This window comes from Medicago sativa, chromosome 7 (assembly GCF_051527215.1).
Source record: "Medicago sativa cultivar Bolivia chromosome 7, Bolivia_mono, whole genome shotgun sequence".
In the NCBI taxonomy this organism is placed as follows: domain Eukaryota; kingdom Viridiplantae; phylum Streptophyta; class Magnoliopsida; order Fabales; family Fabaceae; genus Medicago; species Medicago sativa.
The window spans coordinates 54,022,832-54,043,991 of record NC_140755.1 but is presented as its reverse complement, the minus strand read 5'-3'; the positions used below and the strand labels follow the sequence as shown (position 1 = coordinate 54,043,991).

Here is a 21,160-nt window from a genome sequence, read left to right as displayed (position 1 = left end):
CAATCTGTTGCTTTTTCTCATTGTGACCTGAATAAACTTTTTGCCATTACAGCCATTTATGCTTCAACCTCCAATGTCCAAAGAAAGAATTTATGGTCCGCCCTTAACAATATGCAAACCCAACATCAATTACCCTGGAACTTCATTGGTGACTTTAACACTGTTTTAGGAACTCATGAGCATCAGGGTCATTTCTCTCCAGCTAGACCACCCATGATAGATTTCCAAAATTGGACAGATGCTTTTGAATTGTTGCATTTACTTACTAGGGGAGCTCATTTTACTTGGAATAATGGCAGAAGAGGAAGAAGACATACACAAAGAAGACTTGATAGATCAGTTTGTAATCAAGCTATGCTTGATATGTGTGTTTCAGTCTCTTGTTCAACCCTAATCAAAACCAAATCCAATCACTACCCTTTGCTTTTAAACTTCGAAACCTCTGAAACTAGCTTTGCTTCATCTTTCAAATTCCTTCAAATGTGGTATCTACATAGTGACTGTAAAGAGCTCATCTCTTCTTCCTGGCAAGCTAATGTTGTTGGCTGCCCCATGCTGATCTTATCGAAAAAACTGAAGCTCTTGAAATCAAAACTCAAAGTGTGGAACAAAGAAATTTTTGGGAACGTGCACCAATATGTTCAGAATTCTAAGACTGTTCTTAACCTAATCCAAAACAAAATCCAAACCTCTGGCCCTACTATTAACCTCCTTAACCTTGAAAAATCTGCACAACAAAGCCTGAACCAAGCCTTAGAAAGACAAGAAAGCTTCTGGAGAGAAAAAGCCAAAGTTAGGTGGCATTTGGATGGTGATAGAAACACTGGTTATTTTCACAGACTCTCTCAAATCAAAAACAAGACTAAATTAATTTCTAGTTTGAGGGTTGGTGAGGATTTGATAAGTGACAAACAACAAATCTCTGATCATATTGTTGAGTATTTTAAAAATTTATTTTGTACTAACAATTTTTTGCAGGAACAGGTACTTGTGGAGGAAGTTATCCCAAAGCTCATTGATGACAATACTAATAACTTACTCACTATGCTACCTACTCAAGCAGAGATGAAAGCTGCGGTTTTCAATCTTAATAAGGATGGGGCACCTGGACCTGATGGGTTTGGAGCGTTCTTTTTTCAAACCTACTGGGACATAATTCAAAATGATTTCCTTAAAGCAACTCTGCAATTTTTCAAAACAGGTTGGATCCTTCCAAACTTCAACGCTAACACCTTGATCCTCATTCCCAAGCATCCAAATGCAGACAGGGTGGAGTACTATAGACCAATTGCTATGGCAAATTTCAAATTCAAGGTTATATCAAAAATTATTGCAGACAGATTGTCATCCATTCTTCCCTCTATTGTGTCTAACAATCAAAAAGGCTTCATCAAAGGTAGAAACATTAAAGATTGTTTATGTCTTGCTTCTAAAGCTGTTAATTTACTAGATAAAAAGGCTTATGGTGGTAACTTAGCTTTGAAGATTGATATCACTAAAGCTTTTGACACATTAGATTGGGGTTTTCTCTTGAAAGTTCTCAGTTGTTATGGTTTCAATCACACTTTCTGTCATTGGATTTCTACAATTTTATCTTCAGCATCTCTCTCTATTTCAGTTAATGGTGTGCAACAGGGTTACTTTAATTGTTCTAGAGGGGTAAGATAGGGGGACCCGTTGTCTCCTCTCTTATTTTGTTTAGCTGAAGAAGTTTTGAGTAGGGGCATCAACAAACTTGTTGAGGATGGCAAGGTAAAGCTCATTTCAGGTGCCAGGAATACTCAAATACCATCTCATTGCTTTTATGCAGATGATATTATGATTTATTGCAAAGGGAATTTTGAAGGATTGGAGGCTTTGAAACATCTTTTTACAAGATATGCTAACTGTGCTGGACAATTTATTAGTGCCAGAAAGTCTACCATTTTTGCTGGAGGTATATCTCAGAGAAGATTGCAAAACATAATTGATCTTTTAGGATTTGAAGTTGGCACTTTGCCTTTCAACTACCTTGGGGTCCCTATTTTCAAAGGAAGACCTAAAGTTTCCTATCTCCAACCTATAGCAGATAGGGTGAAAGCAAAGCTGGCAGCATGGAAAGCATCATTATTATCCATTGCAGGTAGAGCTCAACTGTTGAAATCAGTGATTCTTAGCATGCTTACAAACTCTATGTCCCTCTATTCTTGGCCAGTTTCATTGTTGAAAACCATTGAAAAATGGATGAGGAACTTTCTTTAGAGTGGGGAAATTACTAAAAGGAAGCTAGTGATTGTGGCTTGGAAAAAGGTTTGTAAACCTTTGAATGAAGGTGGATTAGGGATTAGATCTCTGATTTGCTTGAATGAATCCTTTAATTTGAAGCTGTGTTGGGACCTATTGCACTCTCAAGAAGATTGGGCCAGAATTCTCAAAGCTAGAGTAATTAGAGGTAGCAAAGCCATAACATATCACATATACTTATCTATCTGGACTGGTATCAAAAATGAGTATGTCAATGTGATGGATAATTCAAGGTGGTTGATTGGTAATGGTAGAAACGTACTTTTTTGGGAGGACAACTGATATGGTGAACCTCTAATTGATTCTTTGAATTTAACCCCTCATGATAATATAAATTATCTAGCTTATGTGAAAGATTATATCAGTAACAATCATTGGCTTATCCCTAATGATATCTTGACTGTGCATCCTGATTTGTGATTGCTTGATAGTAAAGTAATCATTCCTGCTGAAGATTGTGAAGACAAACTAATTTGGAAACATAATCCAAATGGTGAGCTAAGTTTAAAAGAGTCATATGATTTTAAAAGACAAAAGGCAACTAAGGTACAATGGTCTGCATACATCTGGTGCAAAGACATTCCCCCATCAAAATCAATTATAGCTTGGAGACTTATCCATGATAAGATTCCAACTGATGAGAAGCTTGCTGAGAGAGGTTTACATTTCCCTTCCATGTGCTCCTTATGTGGTCAACACATTGAAACTACTTTTCATCTGTTTTTTGAATGTATGTTTGCTTATAAGTTGTGGTGTTGGCTAGCTTCTATTTTAGATTCTCCTCTGCAGTTCCAGTCTATCCCAGACATTTGGACCATCTGTGAGAGAGGTTGGTCCCCTCAGAGTAAGATTGTTGTCCAAGCATCTATCATCAACATCATCAGTACTATATGGTACTATAGGAATCAATGTAGATTCAATGATAAAAAGCTCAATTGGATGCTGGCAGTCAATAGCATCATATCTGCAGTAGCTTTTTCTGGAAACAACACTTCTAAAGCCTCTACTTCATCTATCAGAGACTTTACTCTCCTGAAGAAGTTCAACATCAAGATTAGACCTCCCAAAGCCCCTATCATCAAAGAAGTCATTTGGTCTCCACCTATCACTGACTGGATCAAATGCAACACAGATGGCTCTTCCAGTCAAAGCATTTCATCATGTGGAGGCATTTTCAGGAACTCTGACTCTATCTTCTTAACTTGCTTCGCAGAAAACTTGGGAAGAGGTAATGCATTCTTTGCTAAACTCTCTACAGTCATGAGGGCAATAGAGATTGCTCACCATAGAGGTTGGAGTAAGCTTTGGATTGAAACTGACTCCCAACTAGTGGTGTTAGCCTCCAAAAATATCAATTTGGTTCCTTATGAGCTAAGAAACAGATGGAAGAATTGTCTTCTTACCCTTCGCCAAATGAACTATGTTATCACTCACATTTTTAGGGAAGGCAACAACTGTGCTGATAGGCTTGCATCAATAGGTCTTTGTATCCAAGGCCTCACTGTATGGATGGAGGTTCCTGAATCCATTCAAAGCTTTTATGTTAATGATAGACTTGGGTTACCCATCTTCAGATTCGTTATCTTTTAGGAGGTTTTGGTTTTATGGCCCCCTCATTTGTATTTTTCTCTCTTTATATAATATTTTGAGGTAGCAGATCTTTGCTGCTCCTCTTTTTTTGGTTAAAAAAAAAATTATGCCATGTATTTTTTATATAGCAGTGATAAACATTTATTGTGTATTTTACATATAGAAGCACCAGAAAAAAGAGCGAAAGCAAGTAAACATATAAAATGAAAAAAATTGTAAAAATGGAATCAGAAAAAGAGAACATGAGGGAGAAAGAGTGAAACGATAAACATTTTTTAATAAAAAAATATAAATAGTGAAAAGATAAAAAAGTAGAATGTGTGAGAGATGAAATAAAAAAAGAAAAGGTTGGGAGAGAGAGAGAGAAGCGAGGAAATTAAAGAAGAGATGTGAAATATAATTAGAATGATAACCTGAAATATAGTAATTAAAAGAAAATTTAAATTTTAAAATTCTAATTCATATTGGCACATGAAATGGACGAAATTAGATTGATAACAACTTGTGAAATATTTCCTTAAAAAAAAACTTGTGAAATATAGTAATAAGTAAGGTTAATTTAATCCTTCAAAAAAAAGTAAGGTTAATTTAAGATTTTCATTTGTATGTAATTTTATTAGATTTTTTTTAAGAGTTGTTATTTTATTAAATGCATAGTTGATCTCGTATTTATATGAATAGAAAGAAAAAAAAATTCATTGTACTTTTTTTATTTTTGACAATAATAATAATCATAATATTATTGACGTGTTTTTGTGACCCTAGATTGAAGGTGGATTTCATCTTTCGGTCCATCGATTAATACTTGTTATTTCATTATAAAAATAGTGAAATAGATTAGAAAATAGATTTACATAAAATTAGGGTTCGAGGCTTGGTTTGATAGGGATTAGGTCATTAGACTCATCCAACAATCCCAAAACACTCATGTTCATTGTAGACAGAAGAGAAGAAGAAGAAGAACATGAAATAAAATAAAGATGAACTTTTATTCAAAGGAAACAATTGTCATTATTAATTTCCAAGAACAAGAGATGATGACTTTGATTAATAGAAATAGTTGTCATAGAAAATTCCTAAGAACCAAGGTGATTATACAAGTCTGATGGCTCCTCTATTTATAGCTAAGGGAGCTGCATAAAATTGCACTAAATCGGGACATAGATTTGTACTAAATCGACATATAAATTTACACCAAATCAGAACATATAATTGTATCTGCACATAAATTTGCACCAAATCAGCACATAAATATGGCAGAATTTCGCTCTTTGTAGCTTTCTTCTCAAACAAGCTTTAATCATGCATCTTAATCCATTCTTTTGCTCAATTATGCACTAAAACCCTTTTTTTGCTCCAAGACTCAATTTTTCACCATATTTGTTCCTGAAATTAAATAACAACAAATTGAAGTAAAATAGTTCTAGAAAGTAAATAAAAATACATAAAATCTAAATAAAATAGACTCAAAATAACCACTTAAAAACACTAATTATTGACTCATCAAGAACCATAGTGAGAAAACCACTTTGCTTGAAATCCATCTTCTCTAACAAAGAGTTAGGTTAGTTTTTTAGGAATGGGGGTGGTGATAGAGATATGGGGGTTGAGTTTTTGAGGGAAAGATAGATGAATGAAAGAGGGGCAGGGTTTCTAGGGTTATGAGTGAGGCACGAAGAGAGAAAAGAGTGTAGAATGAAGACTGTTGTCGATTTTGGTTCATTAAAGACATCGCCAATGAATATGGTGATTTAGACGGAGAAGATGGATTTGTTTTGGATGAATCTATGATCGGAAGATTTGAGAGATTTGTGAGAAGTTTGTAATAAAATAAATGTTGAGTTTTATTTTGATTTAATTGGAAATGGAATAATTTTAGTTTAAGGCATGTTTGCATTTTTTTTTATTAATTTATGGCTTTTAGTTAAAGCGTTTGAGTTTTTGGTTGAAGAATCATAAATGGAGATGATGATGAAGAAGGGTAATTCGATAATTTCATTTTTTATTTGAGGTATAAAGGCATTTTTGTCCATTCATATAAACGTGAGTTAACAACAAAGAAATGCAATAAGCATTGCCACATCACCAAAACTATGCCACTTCAGCAGGAAAAAAAAAAAAAAGAGCTCAATGGCCACAGTAAAAGTGATTAGTAGTTGTAATGTTTGTTTCAAACGATTACCAATTACCGGGATCAAAACTCTAGTGACTCTTATTTGACGGTACAAATTACATATGTAAGAATTAATTTTGTAATGTATTTAATTTGTTTTAATTTGAATGATTTTGTAGGAGGACGTACAACATTTGAAAAATCTCGGAGTAAATTCTTACAGAATGTCCATATGTTGGAATAGAGTAATACCAGGTAAAAGTTTTGAACTACCATACTCTAATATAATACTCGCTCCTTTTCAAAATACATGTCGCAGTCAACCACTTCACATATGTCAATGTACAACTTTGACTGTTAATATCTTCAATTATCTAAAGTAAAAAATTATAAAAAATTAATATATTGAAAATATTTATTGAGACAAATTAAACATCTTACATGCTAATATTTTATTTATATATTAGTTAAAAAACATGGTCAAAGTAAGTCATGGGAATAGTGAATGATGACATGCTGTCATTATGTAATTTTTAGGACTTATTGTGACATTTTGATAGAGTTCTCATGCAATTTATACTGTTCTGGAGTGCAAAAAGCTCAAATATTGAAGTCTGTTCGAAGGAAATCGCGCCACGCCAATTTCAAGCCGTGCTGCGATTTTTGAAGCAAAATTACATCCTCCCTGTTTGAGGGAAATCGCGGCACGCCTATATACATGGTGCGGCGCGATTTTGACGGGTCAGGCCCATGACTTCTATAAATACTGCACTCAGCCAGAAGAAAAAGGGTTACGATTTTGGAGAGCAAAGTGCAATTTTGAGACATCGGAGACGGCTAGAAGGGCGATTTCTTCAACCTTTTACCAATTCATGTATGTTTTAATTATTTCATTGATTATGCTATTTGTAAACTCGATTATGAGTAGCTAAATCTCTTAGAGATTAGATCCGAGATGAATCTTTGTAACCCTAATTGACACATGTTGCTGTGAAACTCTATTTTGTTTATGAATTCAATTCTAGTTTATTCAATTCAATTGTTCTTAATGCTTTTTATATCTTGATCACATATAACTTGATTTCGTGAGAATGAATGACCACTGACCATGGCTTTCAACTTAGACCTAATTGAATTGTTCTAATAAACAGGGTTAGTCTAGGAATAGATAATCGTTTGTTAGTGATAATAGGTTAACGTTCGGTAAAACCTTCAAGAATTATTAGACCACCTAAGGAATTAGGGGCTGTAGTTTAAGAAGAGGGTCCTAACTCAAGGGATTGATTAGGGCTATTTTGTTAATCATCGTAAATTAGAAAAGGATTCATAACAAATAGGTGCAGTAGACCAATTAGGGGAACTTAGAGGATTCGACGGATCTGATCTCATCTTTCTCTCCATATTTTCTTAATCAAATCTTTATTCTCTTTTATTTGATTTCATAAAATCAAACCAAATCTTCTGCCTAGTGGCAAACTAAAAATAAACTTTACACATCCTAATTATATAACGAAATTGAATTATTGAAGTTAAAAACAGTCCTCGTGGGATCGATATTTTTACTACTTCGATAGTATTTGGTGCACTTGCCAGAGATCTATCAAGTTTTTGGCGCCGTTGCCGGGGACTGTTGAATTATTTCAACAAGGCAATTACGTTATAATTTAGGGTTTTTGCAATTTAATTTTCTGTTTTTAATTTTTATTTTTCTGCTTTCATATTCACTTGATTACTTTGCGTTGTGCAGTGCTACTAAGGTATTTTGCTGTTTATGCGAGGTAAACAGAGCTCAGACGACTTAGAGTACGATCCGGAAATTGAAAGGACTGCTAGAGCACTTCGGAAAGCTGTCCGGTCGCAAAGGTTAGCTCAGTCCGTTCCACCGGGTGTTCGAGAACAAATACCGGAGCCACTCTCAACTGAATCTGAAACGATCTCTTCTCCTAAATCTGCAACTATGGAAGGAGAAGGAGTTGTACCACCGAGACCTAAGCTAGGAGACTACGGGTTAGCCACTCATCGCGGTCAACTGACCCATACTTTTCAACCAGCTAACCCCGTAGCTTTCGACATCAAGACAACTGTCCTCAACGGTTTGAGGGACAAGCAATTCGATGGGACTGAAGCTATGAGTCCTCATGAACACTTGAGCCGCTTTGCTGAAACTTGCGAGTTTTGTGTGCAACCAGCCACCGTGACTGAAGCACAAAAGAAACTAAGGCTATTTCCTTTCACCTTGACGGGAAGAGCAAAAGATTGGTTGCTAACAATACCAAACGGGACTGTCCAAACTTGGGAAGAGTTAGAGCTGAAGTTCTTGGAGAAATATTTCCCTATGTCTAAATATTGGGAAAAGAAGATAGAGATCTCTAACTTCAAGCAAGGAGAAGGTGAATCATTGTATGATGCTTGGGAGCGATTTAACTTACTTCTTAAGAGATGCCCGAATCATGAGTTCACCGAGAAGCAATACCTCCAAATCTTCACTGAGGGGGTAACACCAAACACTAGAATGTTCTTAGATGCTTCCGCGGGAGGTAGTCTCAAGAGCAAAACTGATCATGAAGTTCAAGCTCTAATTGAAAACATGGCTGGCAATGAGTATCGTGATCAAGCTAAGAAGAAAGAAAGAGGAGTGTTTGGGGTAAGTGAGCAAACTGCTATCCTTGCTAACCAAGCAGCTATGAACAAACAAATCGAAGCTCTAACTAAGGAGTTTCAAGGCTTCACTTTGGCAGCAACAACAAGTAGCTGCAGTCAAGTGTGACTTATGTGGTGAAGAACATCCCAACGGTGAATGTGTTCCAGAAGGATCAGGTGAAGAAGCTAACTTCATGGGAGGTTATCAAAGGCAGAATCAATACTACAATTCAGGCATCAATAAGCATCCAAATCTAAGCTACTCAAATAACAATGCTTTGAACTCTCAGATGCTCACTCATCCTCAACAGCAACAAAGGAAGCCATCAGCTCTTGAGGAAACTATGATGAACTTCATGAAGATGACTCAAGGCAACTTTGAAGAGATGAAGAAGAGTCAAGAAGCTGAAAGAAAGAACAATGAAGCTTCTAGGAAGATGCTTGAAACTCAACTGGGGCAATTAGCTAAGCAATTGGCTGAACAAAACAAAGACGGATTCTCAGGTAACACTAAAGACAACCCTAAGAATGAGTCTTGTAATGCTATTGAATTGAGGAGCAAAAAGGTTTTGACACCTTTAGTTCCAAAAGCTCCAAAGAAGGTTGATGATGTAGTTGAGGTGGAGGAAAATGAAGTAGTTGAAAAAAATGATGAGGGTGTAGTTGAAAAAGAAAATGATCATGGAGTAGTTGAAAACGAAAGGAAGAAAAAAATAGAGGGAGAAAAAAGTGAGAAGTTAATTGATGAAGATTCAATCTTGAGGAAGACGAAGAGTCAAATATTGAAGGATGGAGACAAACCACAGGTTATTCCATCATATGTGAAGCTTCCATACCCTCACCTTTCAAAGAAGAAAGAAAAGGATGAAGGTCAATTCAAGAAGTTCATGCAACTTTTCTCACAACTTCAGGTGAATATTCCTTTCGGCGAAGCTCTTGATCAAATGCCGTTATATGCTAAGTTCATGAAAGACTTGTTAACCAAACGAAGGAAGCCTAAGGATGATGAGAACATAGCACTTTCTGAGAATTGTAGTGCTATTCTTCAAAAGAAGCTGCCACCTAAGCTGAAGGATCCTGGTGCTTTATGTGATTTGGGAGAGCTTTATGTGATTTGGGAGCAAGTATAAACCTGATGCCTCTTTCAATGATGAAGAAGCTTAAGTGTGGGGAACCAAAACCAACAAGAATGACCATTACTTTAGCTGATCGGTCAATCTCTTATCCTTTCGGTATACTTGAAGATGTGCTAGTCAAGGTTAATGACTTGGTGTTCCCAGCAGATTTTGTGGTCTTAGATATGGCTGAAGATGAAGACATGCCACTCATTCTAGGAAGACCTTTCCTTGCAACTGGTCGTGCTTTGATTGATGTTGAACGTGGAGAGTTAATGTTGAGGTTCCATAAGGAGCAGGTAGTTTTCAATATCTTTGAGGCAATGAAGAACCAAGATGAGAACCACAAGTGTTACCGGATTGACGTTGTTGAAGAAACAGTCGAAGAGAACTCCCTTGAATCTCAACCTATTCAACCTATGGAAGGAGAAATTGTTAAGCCTATTGAAAGTAAGGAAGTGGTTGAAGATGTGGGGGTGACAGAGTGTGTCAAGCAACTTGAAGCAAGCACAGAACTTATGCAACAACAATCATCAGGAGACATCCTTGACAACAAGTATGGGGGATTGGGAACTTGGAACAATATGCCTAAGACTACTTTTACTAATCCTTGTGGTGTATTTGCTTATAAGAAGATCCCCTTTGAAATGCGTAATGGGCCGGCTACTTTTCAATGGTGTATACTTTCTATCTTCTCTGAAACTATAGAAAGAGTTAGGAGGTACTATGACAAAGGGGTGGTAAGGAACAAGGCTTTTGATGAAACTGTGGATCTAAGGAAGTCTGGTGCACAAGGAACTTTCAAGGGTAATGAACAAAAGTTGAAACGGTACCGTAAAGGAGGACTCCCAAACAATGAAGAGGGAGAGACATCAACTGATCCTTAGGGATAGTCATCAGTCAAGCTAGTGACGGTAAAGAAGCGCTGGGTGGGAGGCAACCCACTATTTATTTTTCAGGTATGATTTTATTGCTTTCAAAAACAAAAACACAAAAATATTTTTCTTTTCTTTTAATACAAGGCAGGAAAGTTTTAGAAATTTGTTCAAGGATACCTCTTGCCTAGAAAATCATGCAAGGTACTGATGTCTTGCATGATTCTCTCCTCAAAAGTTTTTCAAAGATTCAATGAACTCAGGCATTTTTCAAGAAAACAAAATTTTTTTTTTGGCCTGAGGAAGCAAAGAATGCTCCCTGTACATTCAAAATCGCGCCGCGCCTATATATGGCCGCAGCGCGATTTTCAGAAGCAGCAAAGGTGACCCCCTGTTTCGCCAAAATCGCGGCACGCCTAGTATCCACCGCGGCGCGATTTTGGCTGTTATGTGAAAAAAAATAGCCGTTGGAACTTATAGCCGTTACTAGCCGTTACAAATTTGCCCGTTATTGCCCGTTAGACTCAAAATCGCGCCGCGCCTATATATTGGCGTGCCGCGATTTTGCCCAAATAGCCCTATAAAAACCTCACTGTTCATCATCATTTTCATTCCATTCTTCCTACCTTTCTCTACCAAAACTTCCCTAAACTTCCATTCACGAATTTTTCTCATCTTCATCTCCTTTTTCACTTCCTAAACATCATCTACCCACAATCCTATCACCAATTCATCAATCCAAACCACCATCAGACCACCACCATTCCCAACTTTCCCAAACTTCACAAAACTTCCCTTCCACCATCTTCCTAAACCACAAATGGCCTCCAACCAAAGAAACACCCGCTCAAAGAAAACCACCAACCCAAAACCATCCACAAGCAAATCCAAACACCCTCGTGGCGCATCCGAACCACCCGAAAATGCCATCCATTTCATCAATGACCAAGCCCAAGAGTTCCATCAATCTATGAAGAGTTTCGAAGTCATAGGGGAAAGGAAGTTTGATTTCACAAAGCTTGTGAAGTATCCTTTCTTTGAGTCTGAATTACGAAGGAGGGGGTGGACGAGGTTGAATGATATGATCGACGAAGCAAACAACAAAACGGTGATCGTCGAATTCTTTGCAAATGCAAGGGTGTCCGATACACCCTTTCAATCTTTTGTTCGAGGAAAGTATATTGATTTCAGCCCAGATGCTCTCAATGCATGGCTGAATGTTCAAGCACCGGAGGAGTGTTGGGTTGAAAAATTGAGGAGGGAGAGATTTGCCATTACGGAGGATACCTTTGATGAGATCATAACCACAATGTGTAGGCCTGGGTCGACTTGGAAAAGGTCCCGGATGCTTACCTATGTGGAGATGTTGCCGGTACCCAAGGCGTGGGTGTCCTATTTGGTCCAGACTCTTGAGAGTGCATCTTGCACTTCTGAAATTCCTCTCAAGAGGGTGCTTGCTGCCTACGCCATCATCAAGGAGCACCCTATAGATATTGGCCGCCTCTTGGCCAATAGCCTTCATGATCTAGCAACCGGAAACACCACACAATTGGGGCATGGAAGTCTAATTAATTGGTTGTGTGAGCAAGAGCTTGTGCCGGCTTATGATAGTGATCTCAACACCAGCAATATGAAGCCAATCACGGACTCGGTAATGGATGGATTTGTGAAGAAATATGAAGGCTATATGAAGGAGAGAGAGAGGGAGGCAGCAAGGCAACAACAAATGGAGCAAGGAGGGAGTAGTAGCCAAGGGGGTTATGCTCCTCTTCACCCAAAGCTTGAGGAATTCATGCATGTGCAAGCTAATTGGATGAATGAGACTTCGGACCAGCTGTGGGTGAACCGTCCTAGGTTCTCAGCTGCGTTTGCTGCGGAGGCTCAATTGCATATGGGTCCGATTAGTGGGTCTTATGAGAGGTTTGGAGGCTCCCGTGAGCGCATGGAGCAATATTTTACACATCAAGAAGAGTATGGTCTGCGCATGAGGAGGGAAATCACTGATGATTTCAATGTCACCGAGCAAGATCAAGGGGATGGCATCTTTGAAGGATTAAGGACACCGGGGGCTGGACACTCGGATGATGATGTGAACATGGGCTGATCTACTGATGGATTAGCATTTTCTGCTTTGTATTTTATTTTCAGTCATTTTTCTTTTGATGTACTTTCTTTATTATTTTTTTTTTATGTCGAAGTCCATTGAACTTATTTCCCTATTGTAATTGCTCCTGCACTTGTTATTATTAATGAATTTGTTTTGCTTCATGTGACCTATTCCAGTTTAGTAACAGTTGTTCGATGAAACGGTATTCCAAAAGTTCTAAAGGAGGGGTGACTTGATTCAAAGGCGAAGTGTACGGCGTTGCTAGGTAGTCACATACTCCCAGAAATCTCAGCCATAAGGTTCATTGCCAAATTTGTTTTTCAATTTACTTATATTTATATTAGTTTTCCATGCAACTACATTTCTAGAACTTGCATTGTTTCTCTATTATTGATTGGTCTTTGTCAATTACACACTGAGGCAAAAGTGCTTGGTCCTGTGAGCCTTTTTGAAGCCTACCCTGTTTTAATTTGTTGAATTTATCCTTTCTTAACCAATTGTGAGCCGGTAGGATTAGAACTTTTTGTTCGGTGACAAACTACATTACAAGCCTAGAGACTTTTAGGACTTGCCCCTTAATGTATTTTCTGAGTTAAGGCATTGTAGAATGTTGCTAAAGATTAAGTTTGGGGTTGCTATTGGAATTTGCAACCAACTAAGTTTGGGGTGGGGGTACTAGAGAATAAGAGAACAAAAATGAAAGAAATAGGAAATTGTCATGCAAAATACACACAAAAATGGTGTATCAAAAAAAAAAAAGAAATTGAATGATGAAAAAGGGACAAAACATTGAAAATCCGAGTAACTTCAAACTCGATTGTCCCTAAATGTTAAAAATGTTCTCTAGTACCTTTGCATTGATTGTATTTCCACAAGGTGAATGAATGAAGGATTGAATTTTGTGCTTTAACTTCCGTAGGAATGCCTAACTCAAATTTTGTGTAGCCTACTTATCCAAATATATCCCACCTTTCACCTAAGCCCCGTTATAACCCTAAAGACCTCAAAAGTGTGTAATGATATTGACTTTGATTGATGTTTAGAAACTTTTCAAGCGTATGGTAATATGTAGACCTGCATGTCGACTGGTAGAACCCTATTTCAATTTGAATGTGTGGAGTTGTGAACTGGTGGATGCGAACAAGTCAAACTAGCTCATCTTTAGCTAGAAGGAGAATGAACTTTTGGGTACTATCGTTTTGTCAGGTAACTGTTATTTTACTGTCGTTTGTCACTGTTGCAAGCAAATTCCTTGAGGACAAGGAATGGTTTAAGTTTGGGGTTGTGATGACATGCTGTCATTACGTAATTTTTAGGACTTATTGTGACATTTTGATAGAGTTCTCATGCAATTTATACTGTTCTGGAGTGCAAAAAGCTCAAATATTGAAGTCTGTTCGAAGGAAATCGTGCCACGCCAATTTCAAGCCGTGCTGCGATTTTTGAAGCAAAATTACATCCTCCCTGTTTGAGGGAAATCGCTGCACGCCTATATACATGGCGCGACGCGATTTTGACGGGTCAGGCCCATGACTTCTATAAATACTGCACTCAGCCAGAAGAAAAAGGGTTACGATTTTGGAGAGCAAAGTGCAATTTTGAGACATCGGAGACGGCTAGAAGGGCGATTTCTTCAACCTTTTACCAATTCATGTATGTTTTAATTATTTCATTGATTATGCTATTTGTAAACTCGATTATGAGTAGCTAAATCTCTTAGAGATTAGATCCGAGATGAATCTTTGTAACCCTAATTGACACATGTTGCTGTGAAACTCTATTTTGTTTATGAATTCAATTCTAGTTTATTCAATTCAATTGTTCTTAATGCTTTTTATATCTTGATCACATATAACTTGATTTCGTGAGAATGAATGACCACTGACCATGGCTTTCAACTTAGACCTAATTGAATTGTTCTAATAAACAGGGTTAGTCTAGGAATAGATAATCGTTTGTTAGTGATAATAGGTTAACGTTCGGTAAAACCTTCAAGAATTATTAGACCACCTAAGGAATTAGGGGCTGTAGTTTAAGAAGAGGGTCCTAACTCAAGGGATTGATTAGGGCTATTTTGTTAATCATCGTAAATTAGAAAAGGATTCATAACAAATAGGTGCAGTAGACCAATTAGGGGAACTTAGAGGATTCGACGGATCTGATCTCATCTTTCTCTCCATATTTTCTTAATCAAATCTTTATTCTCTTTTATTTGATTTCATAAAATCAAACCAAATCTTCTGCCTAGTGGCAAACTAAAAATAAACTTTACACATCCTAATTATATAACGAAATTGAATTATTGAAGTTAAAAACAGTCCTCGTGGGATCGATATTTTTACTACTTCGATAGTATTTGGTGCACTTGCCAGAGATCTATCAGTGAACATTGCAAAATTGCGACATGTATTTTGAAACGGAAGAGTATCTGGTTATAGTATCCAAAGGAAACTTATTTATTGCCAATGTAATGAAAAAAAAAATAATTTCAAGGTTCATTTAGTGTGAAAGATAGGATATAGACAAAATATGATAAGTTGTATAAGGATATGATAAGATAGTATCGTGACAAGATAAACATTTATCCTATCATTTTTTTGGTGCACACATGCTAAGAAAGTCTTGTCAGGATAGGATTACTAATAGCAATAATGTATGATTATTCTATTGGTCCACCGATCAACAGATTTAAGCGGATAATTTTATCTGATCATGTTTCTCTATTAAGTGCACCAAATGAATCGTTAAGGGAGTGCCATAGTACATTCATTAATTTTTGTGGAAGACAATTTTAGTATAAGATTTCCCTAATGAAGAGAAAAAAGAGATGATGGATAATAGTTTTCTAATTTCACTTATTGAAAGATGGTGGATGGTACATAGTTGTTATTGCTAATATTCTTGACTTCGTTTTCTTTACTATAGTATGTCTTTGAATAGAAGTCTTAGTATATATCGCTGACTATTGGTTACTTTGTATTTCTCAGAGTAGCAAGCAATGTGACCAAATATAACATTGATTGTTGGAAAACTTTTCCCACATTTGTTGTACAAATTTTCCATTTTCATAGTAGCATTGGATGTTATATTTTGTTTTTGCATATCATTTTCTTTTATATTTAGTGGTAATTCTTTGGCTCAAGGAAGAAAGGCTTGGTGAATGAAACCCTAGATCTATAATCTGGGGAAGAATTAAAGAAAGTTATGGAGTCATTAACCTAAGAGCATACACATCGCCTGTCCATATGGGTGGTATCACACTAACCAATGCTCTTGTGTCATAACATCATGGATAATTGGCTTTGGAATTGAGTAGTTAAACTATCCATGGTAGCAATGCATTACTACGTTCCTTTTCCTGTAATTGTCAGATTTTGTAATACTTTTGAGTTTTATTTCTTTTAATTAATAGTATATTGTAAGATAAGTGGGACCTATTTTAGAGTTTTGGAGGAGTAGTATGGATATTTAAAAAATGTAGTTGAGTGGTTTAAATAATTGGGAAGTGTGAAGTAATATAATGTATTATGTGGGACCCATTTATACCATCCATATGGGTGGCAGGGATGTGGTTTCTCTAATAAGCATAAATTTAAACGCATAAGAAAAGAGTACATTGAATCAAACAAAATGCTAACGAAAATGTCAAACCTTTTTAACTTGAGGGATAAGATGAAATGAAAAATACTTGGGTGAAACCTAAAAACAAGTTTATGGAATAAAATTATAATATTTTTTAATATACATAAGTTTATATATTGTATATAATTTGATGGATATTCAAAGAAAATACAAAATAGTTTACCAAATCATTACTCGAATCACATATCACTATGTTGATGTCTGTTTTATTAAATGATATGACGTGAAACAGACAACAATTTATATTATGGAACACACTAGAATAGTGAAACTGAATTCTCATTGATAGAAAAGTTGTTACAGCAGGTATATATACATGTATTGAAGCTGCAGGATAAGCTAATGTATATGTATCTTAGAGAATAACTAGCTATTACATATTACTTGAAATACAAGTTACTTTAGAATACTATGTAGGATCTTCTATATACTCTTCATTATGCAATAGCCCCCCACAAGATGGAGGCTGATAAATGTTTATCAGTCCCATCTTGGACAAGAGAATATTGAATGGTTTAGGAAGCAAAGCCTTAGTGAAAAAGTCAGCTAGTTGATCCTGAGAAGAGACTGGGAGTAACTTGAGAGTGCCTGCTTGTAACTTCTCTCTGATAATATGGCAATCAATATCCAAATGTTTCGTACGTTCATGGAAAACAGGATTGGCAGCTATATGTAGGGCACTCTGATTGTCACAGTAAAGGACAGGTAGTTTGGTGCTTGAAATGTGGAGGTCCTGAACCAAGTAAAGAATCCATTGGAGTTCACATGTGGCAGATGCCAAAGCTCTATACTATGCTTCTGAAGAAGATCTAGAAACAGTAATTTGTTTCTTTGTCCTCCATGAAATGAGAGAATTGCCCAAGAAAAAACACTGACCAGAAATAGATCTTCTGGTGTCAAGGCATCCTGCCCAATCTGCATCAGAGAATCCTTGCAAATTGATAGAGGAGTTTCTAGGAAATAGCTGCAACAACATTACAAATTTTATTTGAAACATTACTAAAAGCAGAATTTGAAGAGCAAGGAGATGGATTGTATTTGTATAAGCCACCCTGTTGCTTAGCCAAACCAATCATCTTCAAAGACATTTTGTCCTGTATGATGCAATGAGTAGAAGTGAAGAGTAAAGAATATGACAAGGATTCACACAATTTAGCAACAGAAATGAGATTATGAGTAAAAGCTGGAGAATATAAAACACGACTAAGATAAAATGAGGAAGTGAAAGGGACAGTACCAGCATACTGAACAAGAACACAAGTTTTATTTGGTAAAGAAACATAAACAGGTGAAATTCTATAGAAAGAACTGAAAGAAGAAAGATCACAGGAAATATGTTCATTAGCCCCTGAGTCAAGTAACCAGAAGGAGGGTTTAGATTTTATACCTGATGAGGAAGACTCAGGTGCAGAGATGTGATGGATATCAAAGGGGTAGCTGCAATGTGATTAGAAGTGGCTTGAGGTGGTGGTGATGCTGGAACAACCAAGTTTGCTTGTTGTAACAATGATGCAAGTTGAACCAACTGCTCTTGAGTAAAACCAGTAGAGGAACCTGTAGAAGAACCAGAACCAATAGAGGAGGAATTTCCAGCATCAACATCCTCATTAGTAGTAACATTAACTCTGGGTTGAGTTTTATTGGGAAAACCATGCTTTAAGTAAAAAAAATCCACAATGTGATTAGTTCTGTTACAAAAGGTGCAGAATCTAGTAGGCTTAGATTGGGATGGATTCTTTCCACGACCTGGAAATTTTTTAGCCTCAGAAGCATTGATTTGCACAGAAGAATCATCAGACACACTTAAAGAAGAAAGAGAAGCATTGTTGCTTTCTTGAAAAACCAGTGAATACACTTTGTTCAATGAAGGAAGAGGATCAAGAAGTAACACTTGTGTCTTGACAATTGCAAATTGGTCATTGAGACCTATGAGAAACTGCATGATTTGGTCCTCATTTCTATGAGTTTTAGCAACTCTTGAAGCTTCACAACGACATGTGTGAATGCATGAACAATTAGGGATAGGTCTGTGAGAAGCCAACTCTTCCCAAAGAGTCTTCATCTCAGTGAAGTAATCTAACGTAGACTTAGAACCTTTCTTGAGATTGTTAATAGTAGAACGAAGATTGGCAATGCGAATGCGATCAACCTTAGAGAACCTTTCTTGCAAATCACGCCAAACATCAAATGCAGTATCATAGAAAACAATAGTTTGTGCAATGGAATCAGAAACAGAATTAATGAGCCAAGATTGCACCAAATGATTGCATCGTTCCCAAGCCGCGCGATTCAAATCATCAACATCTGGAGATGGAATAGATCCATCAATGAACCCTAATTTGTTCTTCGTTCCCAATGCATGCTTAATCGTGCGATTCCAAGCAATGTAATTAGGACCAATAAGCTTAGGATTAATAGAAAGTGAATTAGGACCTTCACTTGGATGCACAAAGAAGACTGATTCAGTATCAGGAGAATTGTTTCGAGGAGCCATGAAGATGGTGAAAAATTGCGAAAATAGCAATGAAGATGAAGAAATGCAAGGATACAGAACAAAGGAAGGATTGAAATCACAGTGAGAAACTAGTGAATCAATCACAACAAGAAAGAATAGGAATCAAGAAAGAAGAACAAGAAGAAAGGTGAGATGGAAAAAGAATTCAATCGAACCAAAAAACAGAGTATTCATCAAACGATGAAGATCAATGTGCAAAGAGAAGAATCTAGCACCATGAATCAAGCAGAGAAACGATCAATGAAGATGATCGGAGAAGAAAACACAGCGGAGAAAAACGGTTAGAGACCGTTGAGGATTGTAACTACCTTTCCCTCATGGGAGAAGGCGCATGATACCATATTATGGAACACACTAGAATAGTGAAACTGAATTCTCATTGATAGAAAAGTTGTTACAGCAGGTATATATACATGTATTGAAGCTGCAGGATAAGCTAATGTATATGTATCTTAGAGAATAACTAGCTACTACATATTACTTGAAATACAAGTTACTTTAGAATACTATGTAGGATCTTCTATATACTCTTCATTATGCAATAATTTATATTGTCGATAAATATTCCTTAAAGTATATTACATATGCATAACCATTGATTGTACAATATATTCTTTCTTACCATATTTAATATACTTATCTTTATCTTTACATTCAACAACCAATTGTATAGATGGAACCTTGAAAGGAGGTATAAACAAAGAAGGTATCAACTTCTACAACAACTTGATCAACGAGTTACTCAACAATGGTATGAATAGAATAATCCAATATTCATTGCAATAACTAGATTCAACAAGAAGTATGTTTAATATTATTGCAACAATTTTTATTTTCTTGCTTTACATGATCCATTTGACTGTGTAGGTATTGAACCTTTTGTGACTATCCTGCACCTTGACTTTCCCTTAGCTCTTCAAAAAAAGTTTGGTGGCTTCTCAAATCAATCTAACGTGTAAATTTCCTACATATAATCTCATCTTGATAATTTATTTTCAATAAATTAATTCAACCTTAAATTAGTCCATCAAACTTATAGAATTTCTTCATGCATGCTTACATTGTTTATATAAAAATCAATTTTTAGGAAACATTTCAAGGATTACAGTGAACTTCTATTCAAAACATATGGTGATCGAGTGAAACATTGGGCCACAATTAACGAGCCAGAAGTCCAAGTTGTGTTTGAATCTGTGTACAATGTTGGTAATTGGTCTACGGAATCATGCCAAACTACTAAAATATGTACGGAAGTATATACTAAACTTCATATCTTACTCATCGCCCATGCTATAGCTTCAAAGTTATACAAGTCTGAATTCCAAGTAAGACATATTTTTGAAATTTTATGTTACATATATACTCTTCCAGTCACAATTAAAAATCAACTTTTTACTTTATAGTTCATTCAATAAATGATTTATGTGGTCTATATTATAGATCACATACATTATTTATTGAATGAACCTAAAAATTAAAAAGTTGCTTTTAAACATAAACATTATATCAAAGTGTGTGTGTCTCTATATTATAAATTGAGAATCACAATATGACTGAAGGGATTCTAAATCCTCGATAATAAAGATCGTAGTATTGATTTTGACACTAATTTAGTAAAATCAACAAAATTGACATTAACAATTATCAACATTAATCAAACTAGTTTATAAAATAAGGAGAATTTTTAGGAGAAAATAACGTATCGTCATTTTTCATTAAACTTTTTATATAGGCAATTCAAGAGGGTGAAATCGGACTTATTATTTCATCAGGATCATATGTTCCTTACAGTTCCAAACCAGAGGATGTGGATGCTGCTCAAAGATTAACAGATTTTAAATGGGGATGGTTAGTGCTTTATAGTTACAATATAAACCACTCACATTTGGTGTTTTATCAGTTGTTTGGTCTTTTGCTTCTTCAATTCTATGTATAATTTTATTATGGTCAATAAACCACTCGCGTTTCTACAGGGTTTTAGAGCCATTGTTCCATGGGGATTATCCACAAATAATGAGAAAGCTAGTGGGGAAAAGACTACCGAAATTCACTAAATACGAGAAAGAATTGTTGAAAGGAAGCATAGACTTTATTGGAATCAATTATTATACTTCTCACTTTGCTAGACATGAACCAAATAGAACCAAGGTTACTAGTGGATATTTTGACGCCTTAGCTAATTCAGAAGGTAAATTTTTATTCAAAATAAATTATACTTTTTAAAAAATAAAATAATTGGTATACAAAGGCATCACCATGAAAAAGGGTCATTGAAGTTGA

At 36.1% G+C, this 21,160-nt stretch overlaps 1 protein-coding gene across 1 annotated transcript; it reads left to right on the top strand.

Annotated features, from left to right (window-relative positions):
* Nucleotides 1-6,079: 6,079 nt before the first annotated feature.
* On the top strand, nucleotides 6,080-21,118 carry LOC146906800 (furostanol glycoside 26-O-beta-glucosidase-like). Its single transcript, XM_085730589.1, has 6 exons — nucleotides 6,080-6,241; nucleotides 19,554-19,631; nucleotides 19,748-19,835; nucleotides 19,968-20,205; nucleotides 20,613-20,728; nucleotides 20,854-21,118. Exons 1-6 carry the CDS (start codon nucleotides 6,211-6,213, stop codon nucleotides 21,101-21,103), a joined length of 801 nt encoding a protein of 266 aa, XP_085586715.1. The 5' UTR covers nucleotides 6,080-6,210; the 3' UTR covers nucleotides 21,104-21,118.
* The last annotated feature ends 42 nt before the right edge of the window (nucleotides 21,119-21,160 follow it).

Excerpts from the sequence above, each read along its gene's own strand:
- LOC146906800 (XM_085730589.1), top strand. The coding sequence starts at position 6,211 with ATGTCCATATGTTGGAATAGAGTAATACCAG. Across the intron at positions 6,242-19,553 it reads TTGGAATAGAGTAATACCAG|ATGGAACCTTGAAAGGAGGT; the intron begins GTAAAAGTTTTG and ends CCAATTGTATAG. Across the intron at positions 20,729-20,853 it reads ACAGATTTTAAATGGGGATG|GGTTTTAGAGCCATTGTTCC; the intron begins GTTAGTGCTTTA and ends GCGTTTCTACAG.